The 21,523-nt window shown below is 37.4% G+C and overlaps 1 protein-coding gene across 1 annotated transcript in view; it reads right to left on the reverse strand.

Annotated features, from left to right (window-relative positions):
- Positions 1 to 367: 367 nt before the first annotated feature.
- LOC102809656 (voltage-dependent calcium channel gamma-7 subunit-like) overlaps positions 368 to 21,523 on the reverse strand; it is a 213,708-nt gene continuing 192,552 nt past the window's right edge. Inside the window, exons 2-4 of the mRNA XM_085503015.1 lie at positions 10,746 to 10,835; positions 2,858 to 2,998; positions 368 to 2,258 (exon numbers count right to left, since the gene is read on the reverse strand). Coding sequence (XP_085359141.1) covers positions 1,762 to 2,258; positions 2,858 to 2,998; positions 10,746 to 10,835 — 728 coding nt within the window. The 3' untranslated portion in view covers positions 368 to 1,761. The remainder of the gene's footprint in view (positions 2,259 to 2,857; positions 2,999 to 10,745; positions 10,836 to 21,523) is intronic.

Here is a 21,523-nt window from a genome sequence, read left to right on the forward strand (position 1 = left end):
AATCCATTTCATTGTGATAGAATCAGGACTTCTTGATAACGTGGGGGATGCTCGTGAGGTGGATACGTTTGTGGGCAAACTATTTTTTGCTTTGTTCTTGAAAGTTGACAATTATAACACACTATAAATGTATTATCAATCGCGCGGAAGGTAGGAATACGTTGTTTCATTTAACTATCTGACTTTGTTTGTAGTGTGGCGAAATAATGACATAAGTGAGATATTTAAGTCATTTGTCAGTCTCAGTGCTCATTGTCGGGATCCCAGTGTGCAACCAGAATATATAGCAATATCTTGCCCACTCAGATGTAGCTTGGCATTTGAAGTAATTTTGATGTTTGTGTTGAAAAAAAAAACGAATTTAACATTCTGTATCAAAACATGTTTATTAATAAGACGGTCAGTCTGAACATACAACAATAATAGATGTTCGAAACTGACTTTCCCTAAAACCGAGTCGAACGTCACAATTACACACTTGGCAATACACGGTTCCTATATGTCGCGCCCTCTAGAGGCGAAGTGCATCTATGACGTAAGTGAGTGTCAAGAACGCCGTTCACAGCGTCGCCAGTAATTTGATCTGTCCGTCCATAAAATCACCATTACAGATATTTGCTATATGCTAAATGACGAACGACTGCACAAATAAACCGAGCTTTCTAATTTAACAACATTGCTTACATCAATTACATCATTTTGACGTCATGGAAACGATTGGTAACTAAAGGGCGCGACCTTGTGGGAATGTATATCACCCGAATCTTCTAAGATCAAAAATAAGTATGTAACTATTATATTAAAAAGTATTTATTGCTGTCAAATAGAACCTTCGCAGAACCCTAGGACAGATTAGGGCAAAGACATGTTAAGTCTACGTTGCTTCATTTTTGTTGAACTTATTGATTTTACCCTGTTATATCTTTGCTTCAAATAACCGCAGAATAAAATAAAGCCGAGCTGAGCTATACCTCTGGATTTCCTTAGGGGATGTATTACGGGCAGTGTGTACTGCAGATGACGGATTCTCGGAAATTGCATTTTTAGTTAATAAAATATTTAAGCCAATTCTGCAGGGACACATCGTATCCGTTTAAAGTTAATCGCAAGGCCGACTGTGATCTAATTTTCTCCGCAAATGTAATTTTTTTTATGGGTATTGCAAGAATGGATTTAACATAAAAAAAGAAACTGTGTTTCACGGTGGTTTGCTCTGCATAGCGTCACAGATGGAAACAATAGCAGACTTCGAATCCAGTGTTACCTAATTTCATATAGAAAAAAAAACACATCAAAAAAATGTATCAAAAATTACCATCACACATCTTTACCATAGCATCTTTCATGTTTCTACGCAAGACTAAATAATCAGCAGCAAAAATGGAAGTTCACTAACATTCATCGATAAACATACACACGGGAAGCATACCATGACCATTACCATGGCAACAAGAAACGAACCACGATTTCCTTAAGTCATTAGTGTTCTGCTGGCTTTAGCACCATCAATTCAGCACGGTACATCTACCGTTTGGCATCATAGATTATACCACGGGTTTCTTACTATATTGGAAGAATATGCCAAACACTATTTTTTCCTGATGATAATTCCGTTATTAATAACATTATAGATACGTATTCAGAATATAACCCTCTGAGCATACTGAAAATAGATGGCCAGGACACAAACATTATCATGCGAGTCACACTTTTCTTTTCCCTATTTTGCTACTATTCAACGTTATGTATATTTTCTCCGAATCACACCGGTGTCGTTTTACGGACCGTTTCAAAGGAATGTTGTCGTGGCAACCGACGTTCTCTTCTGGGCATATACAGTTTCCTTGAAGGGTGTCGTTCAGTTGAATTGAGTAAACTCATGCCGATATCCCTGGAACTATCAGTACTGTAGTCAGATGCCTGCAGATGTGGGGCGCTATAATAGTCGTGTTGGTTGCGGGTGAGACGGTACATATCCTGCGACCCTGAATCTGACCGTAATCTGGGAAATGCATCTACGTGCTTTCTCGAGTCAACGTGTTTTTTAATGACGTGCCTATGGCGTGAGACGTAAAGGTAGACAGATAATACACCAGCTGCTTCTGTTAGTGTAAACGAAGTAACAGCAAGCCAAAATGACCACCCGTAATGGTAGTAGAAAGTAGGATCACTGATGGCACTCCGTGGCCGTGCTTTGCTCGCATATTCCTCACTGACACTGGATATATAAATAAATAATCCCACGATGCTACACAAACCTGTAAAGTAATGCAATTTAAAACATAGTGGGTATAATATAACCAATCTATGACTCTTGAATGTTCTCAAGGAACGACCTTTTTTTTCGTTTTATGCTATTTGATATTTTATGAAACACTGAGTCAAAAGTAACATTATCACAGGAGTAAACATACGTAATACTCTCAGCGCAACAAAGGCATTCCTTTCATTTTCATGAATATTTATAAATTGCAAAAGCTCTTGAATCTAAAAAGTCACAAAAATGCAAAAATGCCGAATTTGGTCGAATTTTGTTATCGGTTGGCTTAATATTAGCCCCAACGGATCGTATTTCTGTGAAAGATTGGCATTTTTGTCCTGATTTGTAGGAATCTAAAAAACGCGTTTCACAACTTGTCTCTTATCTAGTTTTATGCTGTAATATAGTAAATATCGCATTTATTTTATTATCACGTGTGCACCAACTGACTGTGGAGTGTACCGCCGAAGAGAAAAAAAACTCATACCCCATTTGAGACCAAACTGACATCCTAGCATAAACATATAGACACAACTTTGAGTACATCCTTTGGAATCAACCGATTAAAACATACTTATCAACCCAATATAACCTTACCTGCTAGGACGGATAGAACTCCTGCAATGAGTATCAAATGTACTTTGTGCTTCCTATAATGGCCGACAAAGCACACTATAGTAGCGATAGTTTGTACGATGAGAGCAAGTATAGGGAAGGCACTTGAAGCTCGAACAACCTCTGCGCAGGATAATAAAAATAAGAACAAGAGAATATGTTATATACACCGAGGGACAGAATTGCGTGGTCGTTTCCTCGTGTATTGTTTGTTGTGCTTGCCTAAAGTAATTAATTAAAATCTCGTTATTGTCGGCAAATATTTCATGTACACGACTGAAAGGTTAATACACTGGTCAAGTTTCGTCCGACAGTTGTGAATGTTGTACATGTAAGACCCTTGTTTCGCTGTATACAGATTTATGATTATCTGTAATTAGCGAAACGAGCTACAGCACCGATGGCGTTACAGTGTGTGTCAGAATCACAGTCATTTGTTGTCAGCTGGTCTGAAATTTCACTTTCATTTCATTTGTATGGGGTTTGAGGTCAGCATTCAAAGTTGAGATTTGGGATTGACAGCAAATTCATTTTACTAAAATAGGACTGCAATACGTATTACGGCTATTGGATGTGCATAATTTTGTGTTGGTGAACTAGTTTGGAGATGCGGTCATCTTGTCTGCACCATGACACTGATCATGATTTGAATTTAGCGACAACTATCTCTGAAATATATGTTGATAGTTATGGAAACTGTTCCTACCGGATATTGACTAGTGATAGTTTTGATAGTGTGGCATGTGAAAATAGTGTGCGTTTATCGACTATTTTTCCGATACACTTTTGTGTCGCACGTCTGTGAATCTCAGCATATGGAGGGAGTCATATATCTTCTGTGTCAATACAATCCGAATAAAAATAGTAGATTTAAGTACACCAAATTTGTCATAAATGTCGGAACATAACCTCCGAAAGACTTAAGAGCGACACAAAAAAGAGCTATGGGCGCACAGCTTTACAACAAACCAAGTTTCGTTTATGTGGTATATGTGTAATACGACATCGAATCATTTATCGGGAAAAGATGGAAACAAATAAGTGTAAATTTGTCGTGAATAAATTCATGGCAATTATAACAATGTATAATATAATGTATTTGCATTATAGTATTATATTGCACGGGAAACGTAAATAGTGTACAGCACTCTGGTGTAATAACAAATGGAACAATGTTAACTGAATGTGGAAGGTACAGGCATCTCAACTAAGTGCAGAGATATTTCATTTTATCATAAATGATAATAATTGCTTGAATACCTGTCAACATTTGTAATACATGTGAAATAAGACCATCTATTATCTATAGTGACGAATATTAGTAGTCTGAAGAGTAGACAGTGTTTAGACAGACTGGAGACTTATTTATACATAAGTGGAGCTTTATTATTGAGAAAAAATGCTTTGTACTGCAATAACTGAGGGTTATGTGTGCTCGTGTAGACTAGAACAGAATTCCCTAACGTAATGCATTGCCCATTTAGTATTTGAACAAGACCTTTCTTCATTCCCAAGATATGGCGTGAAATCACAAAAATATTCATAAAAATTAAATCAAATACTATGCTGCTTCTGCATGTAAAAATATACAAATTATAATGTACAAAACCATGACCCAATCGCTGTATTCATTAACTGGGTATATCATTGAAAATCAAATTATATCGGGAAACAAACATCATACAATGGCAACCCTTCATATGTGATGGTCATGACATGTTTGTTTGCAATTTGCCAAAAGTATGTGTAAAACACCCACCATGAAAGTGGCGATAGGTCCATTCACCATAAATGTTTCGTTGTAACTCTTATGAATTATATTTTTTAAATAATTATAAAACCTATAGTAATATTTCCAAAGATACACATTGTTTCAGACAGTTTTTCTTCCAAAACATATTTAGTACTTGGTAAAAAAACAATAAGTCGACGACACATGCTAATTCGACAATTATGTATTACTTTTAAAATAAAAATGATGTGATAATGATTTGCTTTTGTTCATTACGTCCATTGCCGTGAACCACATTAAAACCTGAACGGTATGTGAAACGCGTTGACTATAAATCAGAGATGCAACCTCTGGAATGACAGTCAAAACAATTTGACGACACAATGTCTGGATCCTTGAGCGGATTAATTTGGATTTAACCATCTAGAACCTTTAAGGACAGTGGCCTAATACATACGATAACATGACTTGAATATTAATGATATTTACTTGCTAGCAGGAAATGTCTGTCCGTCTTCGAAATGAATAAAGTGGGTCGACACTGTGGTACATGTGCACTACCGGAGTTGAGTATCAAAAACAATTAAAATAGCGATTAAAAAAATTCAACAAGAGCTCACGTCAGGGTGTAATTGATTCTAATAAAAACGAAAACATCAACTTCACAGAAAAACGTTTATGATACATTAGGGATTCGTAGTATTTTACAAATTCCAATTTAAATCTGTGAATGTTATATTCTAAGCAAATGTGTTGTTACTTAGTGTTATACTTCATAATACCAGGCAATTGGAATGCAATACCTACGGGACACTCTGCGACAAACTGTTAACACTGTTTCTTTGCTCTAGATGATTTGCCGACAATTTGTTCGCAGAATTAAACATTGATTAGAGTCACAAATTTAAGCGGCATGTGAAGATACTGTGTTCCATATAAATGGTATAATTGTGTCGTCAATGTGAATTTAGCACTGTGTACCTATATAAATAATAGATTCCTGTAGTTAATGTGAATGTAGGACTGTGTACACTATATAAAAGATATATACCTGTAGTTAATGTGAATGTAGGACTGTGTACACTATATAAACGATATATTCCTGTAGTTAATGTGAATTTAGGGCTGTGTACACTATATAAATGATAGATTCCTGTAGTTAATGTGAATGTAAGACTGTGTACACTATATAAAAGATATATTCCTGTAGTTAATGTGAATGTAGGACTGTGTACACTATATAAACGATATATTCCTGTAGCTAATGTGAATTTAGGGCTGTGTACACTATATAAATGATAGATTCTTGTAGTTAATGTGAATGTAAGACTGTGTACACTATATACAAGATATATTCCTGTAGTTAATGTGAATGTAGGACTGTCTACACTATATAAATGATATATTCCTGTAGTTAATGTGAATATAGAAGTATGTACACTATATAAATTATATATTCCTGTAGTTAATGTGAATATAGAAGAAGTATGTACACTATATAAATGATATATTCCTGTTGTTAATGTGAATGTAGGACAGTGTACACTATATAAATGATATATTCCTGTAGTTAATGTGAATGTAGGACTGTCTACACTATATAAATGATATATTCCTGTAGATAATGCGAATATAGAGCAGTGTGCACTATATGAATGATATATTCCTGTAGTTAATGTGAATGTAAGACAGTATACACTATATAAATGATATATTCCTGTAGATAATGTGAATGTAGGACAGTGTGCACTATATGAATGATATATTCCTGTAGTTAATGTGAATGTAAGACTGTGTACACTATATAAATAATATATTCCTGTAGTTAATGTGAATGTAGGACAGTATACACTATATAAATGATATATTCCTGTAGTTAATGTGAATGTAGGACAGTATACACTATATAAATGATATACTCCTGTAGATAATGTGAATGTGGGATAGTATACACTATATAAATGATAGATTCCTGTAGTTAATGAGAATGTGGGACAGTATACACTATATAAATGATAGATTCCTGGAGTTATTGTAAATGTAGGACAGGATACACTATAGAAATGACATATTCCTGTAGTTAATGTGAATGTAGGACAGTATACACTATATAAATGATATACTCCTGTAGATAATGTGAATGTGGGATAGTATACACTATATGAATGGTATATTCATGTAGTTAATGTGAATGTAGGACTTTATACACTATAAAAATTATATATCCCTGTAGTTAATGTGAATGTAGGCCTGTGTACACTATATAAATGATATATTCCTGTAGTTAATGTGAATATAGGAATATGTACACTATATAAATGATATATTCCTGTAGTTAATGTGAATGTAAGACTGTATACACTATATAAATGATATATTCCTGTAGTTAATGTGAATGTAGTACTGTATACACTATATAAATGATATAGTCCTGTAGTTAATGTAAATGTAGGACTATGTACACTATATACATGATATATTCATGTAGTTAATGTGAATGTAGGACTGTCTACACTATATAAATGATAGATTCCTGTAGTTAATGTGAATATAGGACTGTGTACACTATATAAATGATATATTCCTGTAGTTAATGTGAATGTAGTACTGTATACACTATATAAATGATATATTCATGTAGTTAATGTGAATGTAGGACTGTGTACACTATATAAAAGATAGATTCTTGTAGTTAATGTGAATATAGGACTGTGTACACTATATAAATGATTGATTCCTGTAGTTAATGTCAATATAAGACTGTGTACACTATATAAATGATAGATTCCTTTTGTTAATGTCTATATAAGGCTGTGTACACTGTATAAATGATATATTCCTGTAGTTAATGTGAAAGTAGGACTGTGTACACTATATAAATGATAGATTCCTGTAGTTAATGTGAATATATGACTGTGTACACTATATAAAAGATATATTCCTATAGTTAATGTGAATGTAGGACTGTGTACACTATATAAATGATAGATTCCTGTAGTTAATGTGAATGTAGAACTGTGTACAATATACAAATGATAGATTCCTGTAGTTAACGTGAATGTAAGACTGTATACACTATATCAATGACAGATTCCTGAAGTTAATGTGAATATAGGACTATGTGCACTATATAAATGATAGATTCCTGTAGTTAATGTGAATATAGGACTGTGTACACTATATAAATGATAGATTCCTGTAGTTAATGTGAATGTAGTACTGTATACATTATATAAATGATTGATTCCTGTAGTTAATGTGAATGTAGGACTGTGTATACTATATAAATGTGAATATAGGACTGGGTACAGTATATAAATGATATATTCCGGTTGTTAATGTGACTATAGGACTGTGTACACTATATAAATGATATAGTCCGGTAGTTATTGTGAATGTAGGACTGTGTACACTATATAAATGATAGATTCCTGTAGTTAATGTGAATATAGGACTATGTGCACTATATAAATGATAGATTCCTGCAGTTAATGTGAATATAGGACTGTGTACACTATATAAATGATAGATTCCTGTAGTTAATGTGAATATAGGACTATGTGCACTATATAAATGATAGATTCCTGCAGTTAATGTGAATATAGGACTGTGTACACTATATAAATGATATATTCCTGTAGTTAATGTGAATGTAGTACTGTATACACTATATAAATGATATATTCCTGTAGTTAATGTGAATGTAGGACTGTGTACACTATATAAATGATAGATTCATGTAGTTAATGTGAATGTAGGACTGTATACACTATATAAATGATAGATTCCTGTAGTCAATGTGAATGTAGGACTGTGTACACTATATAAATGACAGATTCCTGTAGTTAATGTAAATGTAGGATTGTGTACACTATATAAATGACAAATTGGTGTAGTTAATGTGAATGTAGGTCTGTGTACACTATATAAATGACAAATTCGTGTAGTTAATGTGAATGTAGGACTGTGTACACTATATAAATGATAGATTCTTGTAGTTAATGTGAATATAGGACTGTGTACACTATATAAATGACAAATTCGTGTAGTTAATGTGAATGTAGGACTGTGTACACTATATAAATAATAGATTCCTGTAATTAATGTGAATGTAGGACTGTGTACACTATATAAATGACAGATTCCTGTAGTTAATGTGAATTTAGGACTGTGTACACTATATAAATGATAGATTCCTGTAGTTAATGTGAATATATGACTGTGTACACTATATAAATGACAAATTCGTGTAGTTAATGTGAATGTAGGACTGTGTACACTATATAAATGATAGATTCCTGTAGTCAATGTGAATGTAGTACTGTATACACTATATAAATGATAGATTCCTGTAGTTAACGTGAATGTAGGACTGTGTACACTATATAAATGATAGATTCCTGTAGTTAATGTGAATGTAGGACTGTGTACACTATATAAATGATATATTCCTGTAGTTTATGTGAATGTAGGATTGTGTACACTATATAAATGACAAATTCGTGTAGTTAATGTGAATGTAGGTCTGTGTACACTGTATAAATGACAAATTCGTGTAGTTAATGTGAATGTAGGACTATGTACACTATATAAATGATAGATTCCTGTAGTTAATGTGAATATAGGACTGTGTACACTATATAAATGACAAATTCGTGTAGTTAATGTGAATGTAGGACTGTGTACACCATATAAATAATAGATTCCTGTAATTAATGTGAATGTAGGACTGTGTACACTATATAAATTACATATTCCTGTAGTTAATGTGAATGTAGGACTGTGTACTCTATATAAATGATAGATTCCTGTAGTTAATGTGAATATAGGACTGTGTACACTATATAAATGACAAATTCGTGTAGTTAATGTGAATGTAGGACTGTGTACACTATATAAATAATAGATTCCTGTAATTAATGTGAATGTAGGACTGTGTACGCTATATAAATGATAGATTCATGTAGTTAATGTGAATGTAGGACTGTGTACATAATATAAATGACAGATTCATGTAGTTAATGTGAATATAGGACTGTGTACACTATATAAATGATAGATTCATGTAGTTAATGTGAATGTAGGACTGTGTACTCTATATAAATGATAGATTCCTGTAGTTAATGTGAATGTAGGACTGTATACACTATATAAATGATAGATTCCTGTAGTTAATGTGAATGTAGGACTGTGTACACTATATAAATGATAGATTCCTGTAGTTAATGTGAATGTAGGACTGTATACATTATATAAATGATAGATTCCTGTAGTTAATGTGAATGTAGGACTGTGTACACTATATAAATGATGGATTCCTGTAGTTAATGTGAATGTAGGACTGTGTACACTATATAAATGATAGATTCCTGTAGTTAATGTGAATGTAGGACTGTATACATTATATAAATGATAGATTCCTGTAGTTAATGTGAATGTAGTACTGTATACATTATATAAATGATAGATTCCTGTAGTTAATGTGAATGTAGGACTGTGTACACTATATAAATGATAGATTCCTGTAGTTAATGAGAATGTAGTACTGTATACATTATATAAATGATAGATTCCTGTAGTTAATGTGAATGTAGGACTGTGTACACTATATAAATGATATATTCCTGTAGTTAATGTGAATGTAGGACTGTGTACACTATATAAATGATAGATTCCTGTAGTTAATGTGAATGTAAAACTGTGTACACTATATAAATGATAGATTCCTGTAGTTAATGAGAATGTAGTACTGTATACATTATATAAATGATAGATTCCTGTAGTTAATGTGAATGTAGGACTGTGTACACTATATAAATGATATATTCCTGTAGTTAATGTGAATGTAGGACTGTGTACACTATATAAATGATAGATTCCTGTAGTTAATGTGAATGTAGGACTGTGTACACTATATAATATATATATATATTCCTATAGTTAATGTGAATATAGGACTGTGTACACAATATAAATGATATATTCCCGTAGTTACTGTGAATGTGTAACTGTGTAATGTTAACATTTTCATTTAGTTTAATTTAGTTCACGTTAATTGGGCTATAGTGAACATGTGACCTCAGTAAAAGGTAATTGCATTGCCTAACATGTCTGACGTTGATATAATATTTCACTTACGTAGTATTTTTCCCTCCGAGTCTGTGGAGCTGTCAGATTCCAGCCCCTCTGGGAAGTAATCGATTCTAGTACAGACGAAGTATCCCATTCCTAAGTATAAAACACAAGAAAAAATGATATTATTAAAATGTTTATTGCATTCCACGCTATAAAACATATTCTCGCGTGCTCGCGAAATGTATGAATCCACACGACTCGCACAAGTACATCAAACTATTCATATGTGTGTACAGACGATCTAGCCTACAATATGCTAAAAGTATACATCCCAAACACACGGCACTATTTTCAAATTTCTGCCATGTGCTATGTTGTATCACCCCCCCCCCCCCCGAAAAAAAATGTCGAACAAAAAGTTAAATTGAATTCGTCCGCTGGCGATTTATAATTGTTGGCCCATTACACCCACGTTTACCCAATTTGAGGGCAACAACATTTAAACTCCAATTTCATGAAAATCATTTTGAGACATCGGGTTAGAAACTTGAAATTTGTTCTCGCGACCTCGAGTTAAGTTCCTTAACATGACTCTGTTACATCCAGTTGCTAAAAATCAGAATCCTGCATAAATATTATTAAAATTGATCACGTTACTGAAACACCTAGAATAATAAGTTTACGCAGTGGCGTTATAGACAATAAATTGATTTTATCTTCAGATAACCAACATCTGAGCTTTAACTGGCGAAGTTGCATAGTGGTGCTATAACTCGAAGTCCTAACACCTACATAAACTAAACGCCACAGTAATATACTTGATCATGTTACACGCGTTGTATCATGGGATACGTATCAAACACGACACAGTGAGACGAATGTGATGATTAAATGTGCATGGGTCACGTGTTAATAACGGGGGCATCCCTGTACACCGATGCACTATACAGCAACCCGAACCACATGAGAAACGTCGCTACTGTGGTTGCGGCAACAGTATATTGGTATCGCCACGGTGAATGTGGCAGTAGTATATTGGTATCGCCACTGTGAATGCGACAACAGTATATTGGTATCGCCACTGTGAATGCGACAACAGTATATTGGTATCGCCACTGTGAATGTGACAACTGTATATTAGAATCGCCACTGTGAATGCGGCAATGGTATATTGGTATCGACACAGTGAATGCGACAACAGTATATTGGTAACGCCACTGTGAATGCGACAACAGTATATTGGTATCGCCACTGTGAATGTGACAACAGTATATTAGTATCGCCACTGTGAATGCGGCAATGGTATATTGGTATCGGCACTGTGAATGCGGCAGTAGTATATTGGTATCGCCACTGTGAATGCGGCAGTAGTATATTGGTATCGCCACTGTGAATGCGGCAATGGTAGATTGGTATCGCCACTGTGATTGCAGCAATAGTATATTGGTATCGGCACTGTGAATGTGACAACAGTATATTAGTATCGCCACTGTGAATGCGGCAATAGTATATTGGTATCGGCACTGTGAATGCGACAACAGTATATTGGAATCGCATCTGTGAATGTGACAACAGTATATTGGTATCGCCACTGTGAATGCGGCAGTAGTATATTGGTATCGCCACTATGAATGCGCCAATGGTATATTGGTATCGCCATTGTGATTGCGGCAATGGTATATTGGTATCGGCACTGTGAATGCGGCAGTAGTATATTGGTATCGCCACTGTGAATGCGGCAATGGTATATTGGTATCGCCACTGTGATTGGGGCAATGGCATATTGGTATCGGCACTGTGAATGCGGCAGTAGTATATTGGTATCGCCACTGTGAATGCGGCAGTAGTATATTGGTATCGCCACTGTGAATGCGGAAGTAGAATATTGGTATCGGCACTGTTAATGCGGCAGTAGTATATTGGTATCGCCACTGTGAATGCGGCAGTAGTATATTGGTATCACCACTGTGATTGCGGCAACAGTATATTGGTATCGCCACTGTGAATGCGGCAATGGTATATTGGTATCGGCACTGTGAATGCGGCAGTAGTGTATTGTATCGCCACTGTGAATGCGGCAGTAGTATATTGGTATCGCCACTGTGAATGCGGCAATGACAAATTGGTATCGGCACTGTGAATGCGAAAGTAGTATATTGGTATCGCCACTGTGAATGCGGCAGTAGTATATTGGTATCGCCACTGTGAATGCGGCAGTAGTATACTGGTATCGCCACTGTGAATGCGGCAATGATATATTGGTATCGGAACTGTGAATGCGGCAGTAGTATATTGGTATCATCATTGTGAATGCGGCAGTAGTATATTGGTATCGCCACTGTGAATGCGGCAGTAGTATATTGGTATCGCCACTGTGAATGCGTCAATGGTATATTGGTATAAGCACTGTGAATGCGGCAGTAGTATATTGGTATCCCCACTGGGAAGGCGGCAGTAGTATATTGGTATCGCCACTGTGAATGCGGCAGTAGTATATTGGTATCGCCACTGTGAATGCGGCAATGGTATATTGGTATTGCCACTGTGAATGCGGTAGTAGTATATTGGTATCGCCACTGTGAATGCGGCAGTAGTATATTGTTATCGCCGCTGTGAATGCGGCAGTAGTATATTGATATCGCCACCGTGAATGTGTGAATGCGGCAGTGGTATATTGGTATCGCCACTGTGATTGCGGCAATGGTATATTGGTATCGCCACTGTGAATGCGGCAGTAGTATATTGGTATCGCCAATGTGAATGCGGCAGTAGTATATTGGTATCGCCACTGTGAATGCGGCAATGGTATATTGGTATAGGCACTGTGAATGCGGCAGTAGTATATTGGTATCGCCACTGTGAATGCGGCAGTAGTATATTGGTATCGGCACTGTGAATGCGGCAGTAGTATATTGATATCGCCACTGTGAATGCGGCAGTAGTATATTGGTATCGCCACTGTGATTGCAGCAACAGTATATTGGTATCGCCACTGTGAAGGCGGCAATTGTATATTGGTATCGCCACTGTGAATGCGGCAGTAGTATATTGGTATCGCCACTGTGAATGCGGCAGTAGTATATTGGTATCGCCATTGTGAATGCGGCAATGACATATTGGTATCGCCACTGTGAATGCGGCAGTAGTATATTGGTATCGCCACTGTGATTGCGGCAGTAGTATATTGGTATCGCCACTGTGAATGCGGCAGTAGTATATTGGTAACGCCACTGTGAATGCGGCAATGGTATATTGGTATCGGCACTGTGAATGCGGCAATGGTATATTGGTATCGGCACTGTGAATGCGGCAGTAGTATATTGGTATCGCCACTGTGAATGCGGCAGTAGTATATTGGTATCGCCACTGTGAATGCGGCAGTAGTATATTGCTATCGCCACTGTGAATGCGGCAGTAGTATATTGGTATTGCCACTGTGAATACGGCAGTAGTATATTGGTTTTGCCACTGTGATTGCGGCAACAGTATATTAATATCGCCACTGTGAATGCGACAACAGTATATTGGTATCGCCACTGTGAATGTGACAACAGTATATTAGTATCGCCACTGTGAATGCGGCAATGGTATATTGGTATGGGCACTGTGAATGCGGCAGTAGTATATTGGTATCGCCACTGTGAATGTGGCAGTAGTATATTGGTGTCGCCACTGTGAATGCGGCAATGGTATATTGTATCGGCACTGTGAATGCGGCAATACTATATTGGTATCGCCACTGTGAATGCGGCAATAGTATATTGGTATCGCCACTGTGAATACGGCACAGAATATTGGAATCGCCACTGTGAATGTGACAACAGTATATTGGTATCACCACTGTGAATGCGGGTACAGTATATTGGCATTGCCACTGTGAATGCGAAAACAGTATATTGGTATCACCAATGTGAATGCGACAACAGTATATTGGTATCGCTATTGTGAATGCGACAATAGTATATTGGTATCGCCACTGTAAATGTGGAAACATTCTTTTGGTAACACCACTGTGATTGCGGCAACAGTATATTGGTATCACTACTGTGAATGAGACAACAGTATTTTTATATCGCCACTGTGAATGCGACAACAATATATTTGTAGTGCCTCTGTGAATACAGCAATAGTATATTGGTATCGCCACTGTGAATACGGCAATACTATATTGGTATCGCCACTGTGAATGCGGCAATAGTATATTGGTATCGCCACTGTGAATACGGCACAGAATATTGGAATCGCCACTGTGAATGAGACAACAGTATATTGGTATCACCACTGTGAATGCAATAACACTATATTGGTATCGACACTGTGAATGCGAGTACAGTATATTGGCATTGCCACTGTGAATGCGAAAACAGTATATTGGTATCACCAATGTGAATGCGACAACAGTATATTGGTATCACCAATGTGAATGCGACAACAGTATATTGGTATCGCTATTGTGAATGCGACAATAGTATATTGGTATCGCCACTGTAAATGTGGAAACATTATTTTGGTAACGCCACTGTGATTGCGGCAACAGTATATTGGTATCACTACTGTGAATGAGACAACAGTATTTTTATATCGCCACTGTGAATGCGACAACAATATATTTGTAGTGCCTCTGTGAATACAGCAATAGTATATTGGTATCGCCACTGTGAATACGGCAAAGTATATTGGTATCGCCACTGTGAATGTGGCAACATTATATTGGTATCGCCACTGTGAATGCGAAAACAATATATTGGTATCGCCACTGTGAATCCGGCAATAGTATATTGGTATCGCCACTGTGAATGCGGCAATAGTATATATGTATCGCCACTGTGAATGCGACAACAGTAAATTGGTATCACCACTGTGAATGCGACAACAGTATATTGGTATCGAGACTGTGAATGTGGCAACAGTATATTGGTATCGCCACTGCGAATGCGGCATTAGTATATTGGTAACGCCACTGGGAATGTGGCAACAATATATTGGTATGGCCACTGTGAATGCGGCAATAGTATATTGGTATCGCCACTGTGAATGCGGCAATAGTATATATGTATCGCCACTGTGAATGCGACAACAGTAAATTGGTATCACCACTGTGAATGCGACAACAGTATATTGGTATCGAGACTGTGAATGTGGCAACAGTATATTGGTATCGCCACTGTGAATGCGGCAATAGTATATTGGTATCGCCACTGTGAATACGGCACAGAATATTGGAATCGCCACTGTGAATGAGACAACAGTATATTGGTATCACCACTGTGAATGCGATAACACTATATTGGTATCGACACTGTGAATGCGGGTACAGTATATTGGCATCGCCACTGTGAATGCGACGACAGTATATTGGTATTGCCTCTGTGAATGCAGCAATAGTAAATTGGTATCGCCACTGTAAATGTGGAAACATTATTTTGGTATCGCCACTGTAAATGTGACAATGGTATATTGATATCGCCACTGTAAATGCGGCAATATTATACTGATATCGACACTGTCAATGCGGCAATAGTATATTGGTATCGCCACTGTGAATGCGTCAATATATTATTAGTATCGCCACTGTGAATGTGGCAATGGTATATGGATATCGCCACATGGAATGCAGCAATAGTATATTGGGATCGTCACTGTGAATGCGGTAATAGTATATTGATATCGCAACTGTGAATGCGGTAACAGTATATTGGTATCGCCACTGTGAATGCGACAACAATATATTGGTATCACCACTGCGAATGCGACAACAGTATATTGGTATCGCCATTGAATGCGACAACAGTATGTTGGTATCCCCACTGTGAATGAGGCAACAGTGTATTGGTACTGCCTTTGTGAATGCGACAACAATATATTGGTATCGCCACTGTGAATGAGAAAACAATATATCGGTATCGCCACTGTGAATGCGACAACAGTATATTGGTAACGCCACAGTGAATGCGGCAATAGTATATTGTAACGCCATTGAATGCGACAACTGTATGTTGGTATCCCCACTGTGAATGCGACAACAGTATATTTATATCACCACTGTGAATGCGACAACAGTATATTGGTATCGACACTGTGAATGTGGCATTAGTATATTGGTATCGCCGTTGTAAATGTGGCAACAGTATATTGGTATCGCCACTGTGAATGTGCCAACAGTATATTGGTATCGACACTGTGAATGTGGCAATAGTATATAGGTATCGCCTCTGTGAATGTGGCAACAGTATGTTGGTATCGCCACTGTGAATGTGGCAACAGTATGTTGGTATCGCCACTGTGAATGTGGCATTAGTTTATTGGTATCGCCACTGTGAATGTGGCAACTGCATATTGGTGTCGCCACTGTGAATGCGGCAATAGTATATTGATATCGCCACTGTGAATGTGCCAACAGTATATTGGTATCGACACTGTGAATGTGGCAATAGTATATTGGTATCGCCACTGTGAATGTTGCAACAGTATGTTAGTATCGCCACTGCGAATGCCGCATTTGTACATTGGTATCGCCACTGTAAATGTGGAATCAGTATTTTGGTAACGCCACTGTGTATGTGGCAACAGTATATTGGTATCGCCACTGTGAATGCGGCAATAGTATATTGGTATCGCCACTGTGAATGTGCCAATGGTATATCGCTATCGACACTGTGAATGCGGCAACAGTATGTTGGTATCGCCACTGTGAATGTGGCAATGGTATATCGATATCGGCACTGTGAATGCGGCAATATTATATTGGTATCACCACTGTGAATGTGGCAATGGTATATTAATATCGCCACTTAGAATTGGGCAATAGTATATTGGTATCGCCACTGTGAATGCGCCAAAAGTATATTGGTATCGCCATTGTGAATGTGGCAATGGTATATTGATATCGACACTGTCAATGCGGAAGTAGTATATTGGTATCGCGACAGTGAATGTTGCAAGAATATATTGGTATCGCCACTGTGAATGTGGCAATTGTATATTGTTATCGCCACTGTGAATGCGGCAATAGTATATTGGTATAGCCACTGCGAATGCGCCAATAATAAGTTAGTATCGCCACTGTGAGTGTGGCAATGGTATATTGATATCGCCCCTGTGAATGGGGCAACAGTATATTAGTATCGCCACTGTGAATGCGCCAATAGTATATTAGTATCGCCATTGTGAATGGCGCAATGTAATATTGATATCGCCACTGTGAATGCGGCAATGGTATATTGGTATCGCCACTGTGAATGCGGCAACAGTATATTGGTATCCCAACTGTGAAAGTGGAAACAGTATTTTGGTATCGCCACTGTGAATAATGCAAAAGTATATTGGTATTGCCAATGTGAATGTGGCAATTGTATATTGTTATCGCCACTGTGAATGCGGCAATAGTATATTGGTATAGCCACTGCGAATGCGCCAATACTAAGTTAGTATCGCCACTGTGAGTGTGGCAATGGTATATTGATATCGCCCCTGTGAATGGGGCAACAGTATATTAGTATCGCCACTGTGAATGCGCCAATAGTATATTAGTATCGCCATTGTGAATGGCGCAATGTAATATTGATATCGCCACTGTGTATGCGGCAATGGTATATTGGTATCGCCACTGTGAATGCGGCAACAGTATATTGATATCGCAACTGTGAATGCGGTAACAGTATATTGGTATCGCCACTGTGAATGCGACAACAATATATTGGTATCACCACTGCGAATGCGACAACAGTATATTGGTATCGCCATTGAATGCGACAACAGTATGTTGGTATCCCCACTGTGAATGAGGCAACAGTGTATTGGTACTGCCTTTGTGAATGCGACAACAATATATTGGTATCGCCACTGTGAATGAGAAAACAATATATCGGTATCGCCACTGTGAATGCGACAACAGTATATTGGTAACGCCACAGTGAATGCGGCAATAGTATATTGTTATAGCCTCTTGGTAAGTGAAAATACTATATTGGTATCACCACTGTGAATGCGAAAACATTATATTGGTATCGACACTGTGGATGCGGCAACAATATATTAGTATCGCCACTGCGAATGCAGCAATAGTATATTTGTATCGCCACTGTAAATGTGGCAATTGTATATTGGTATAGCCACTGTGAATGCGGCAATAGTATATCGATATTGAAACTGTGAATGTGGCAATAGTGTATTGGTATAGCCACTGCGAATGCGCCAATACTATGTTAGTATCGCCACTGTGAGTGTGGCAATGGTATATTGATATCGCCCCTGTGAATGGGGCAACAGTATATTAGTATCGCCACTGTGAATGCGCCAATAGTATATTAGTATCGCCATTGTGAATGGCGCAATGGAATATTGATATCGCCACTGTGAATGCAGCAATGGTATATTGGTATCGCCACTGTGAATGCGGCAACAGTATATTGGTATCCCAACTGTGAATGTGGAAACAGTATTTTGGTATCGCCACTGTGAATAATGCAAAAGTATATTGGTATATTGGTATAATGCAAAAGTATATTGGTATCGCCAATGTAAATGCGACAAAAGTATATTGTTATAGCCTCTTGGTAAGTGAAAATACTATATTGGTATCGCCACTGTGAATGCGACAACAGTATATTGGTATCACCACTGTGAATGCGAAAACATTATATTGGTATCGACACTGTGGATGCGGCAACAATATATTAGTATCGCCACTACGAATGCAGCAATAGTATATTTGTATCACCACTGTGAATGTGGCAATTGTATATTGGTATCGCCACTGTGAATGCGGCAATAGTATATCGATATTGAAACTGTGAATGTGGCAATAGTATATTGGTATAGCCACTGCGAATGCGCCACTGTAAATGTGGAAACAGTATTTTGGTAACGCCACTGTGAATGCTGCAACACTATATTGGTATCGCCACTGGAAATGTGGAAACATTATTTTGGTAACGCCACTGTGAATGTAGCAACAGTATATTGGTATCGCCACTGTAAATGTGACAATGGTATATTAGTATCGCCACTGTGAATGTGGCAATGATATATTGATATCGCCACATTGAATGCAGCAATAGTATATTGGGATTGTCACTGTGAATGCGGTAATAGTATATTAGTATCGCCAATGTGAATGCGGCAATAGTATATTAGTATCGCCACTGTGAATGTGGCAATGGTATATTGATATCGCCACTGTGAATGCAGCAACAGTATATTGGTATCGCCACTGTGAATGCGCCAATACTATATAAGTATCGCCACTGTGAATGCAGCAATAGTATATTGGTGTCGCCACTGTGAATACGGCAATACTATATTGGTATCGCCACTGTGAATGCGGCAATAGTATATTGGTATCGCCACTGTGAATACGGCACAGAATATTGGAATCGCCACTGTGAATGAGACAACAGTATATTGGTATCACCACTGTGAATGCAATAACACTATATTGGTATCGACACTGTGAATGCGGGTACAGTATATTGGCATTGCCACTGTGAATGCGAAAACAGTATATTGGTATCACCAATGTGAATGCGACAACAGTATATTGGTATCACCAATGTGAATGCGACAACAGTATATTGGTATCGCTATTGTGAATGCGACAATAGTATGTTGGTATCCCCACTGTGAATGAGGCAACAGTGTATTGGTACTGCCTTTGTGAATGCGACAACAATATATTGGTATCGCCACTGTGAATGAGAAAACAATATATCGGTATCGCCACTGTGAATGCGACAACAGTATATTGGTAACGCCACAGTGAATGCGGCAATAGTATATTGTTATAGCCTCTTGGTAAGTGAAAATACTATATTGGTATCACCACTGTGAATGCGAAAACATTATATTGGTATCGACACTGTGGATGCGGCAACAATATATTAGTATCGCCACTGCGAATGCAGCAATAGTATATTTGTATCGCCACTGTAAATGTGGCAATTGTATATTGGTATAGCCACTGTGAATGCGGCAATAGTATATCGATATTGAAACTGTGAATGTGGCAATAGTGTATTGGTATAGCCACTGCGAATGCGCCAATACTATGTTAGTATCGCCACTGTGAGTGTGGCAATGGTATATTGATATCGCCCCTGTGAATGGGGCAACAGTATATTAGTATCGCCACTGTGAATGCGCCAATAGTATATTAGTATCGCCATTGTGAATGGCGCAATGGAATATTGATATCGCCACTGTGAATGCAGCAATGGTATATTGGTATCGCCACTGTGAATGCGGCAACAGTATATTGGTATCCCAACTGTGAATGTGGAAACAGTATTTTGGTATCGCCACTGTGAATAATGCAAAAGTATATTGGTATATTGGTATAATGCAAAAGTATATTGGTATCGCCAATGTAAATGCGACAAAAGTATATTGTTATAGCCTCTTGGTAAGTGAAAATACTATATTGGTATCGCCACTGTGAATGCGACAACAGTATATTGGTATCACCACTGTGAATGCGAAAACATTATATTGGTATCGACACTGTGGATGCGGCAACAATATATTAGTATCGCCACTACGAATGCAGCAATAGTATATTTGTATCACCACTGTGAATGTGGCAATTGTATATTGGTATCGCCACTGTGAATGCGGCAATAGTATATCGATATTGAAACTGTGAATGTGGCAATAGTATATTGGTATAGCCACTGCGAATGCGCCACTGTAAATGTGGAAACAGTATTTTGGTAACGCCACTGTGAATGCTGCAACACTATATTGGTATCGCCACTGGAAATGTGGAAACATTATTTTGGTAACGCCACTGTGAATGTAGCAACAGTATATTGGTATCGCCACTGTAAATGTGACAATGGTATATT

This window comes from Saccoglossus kowalevskii, chromosome 8 (assembly GCF_978046115.1).
Source record: "Saccoglossus kowalevskii chromosome 8, keSacKowa6.1, whole genome shotgun sequence".
Taxonomy (NCBI): Eukaryota; Metazoa; Hemichordata; class Enteropneusta; family Harrimaniidae; genus Saccoglossus; species Saccoglossus kowalevskii.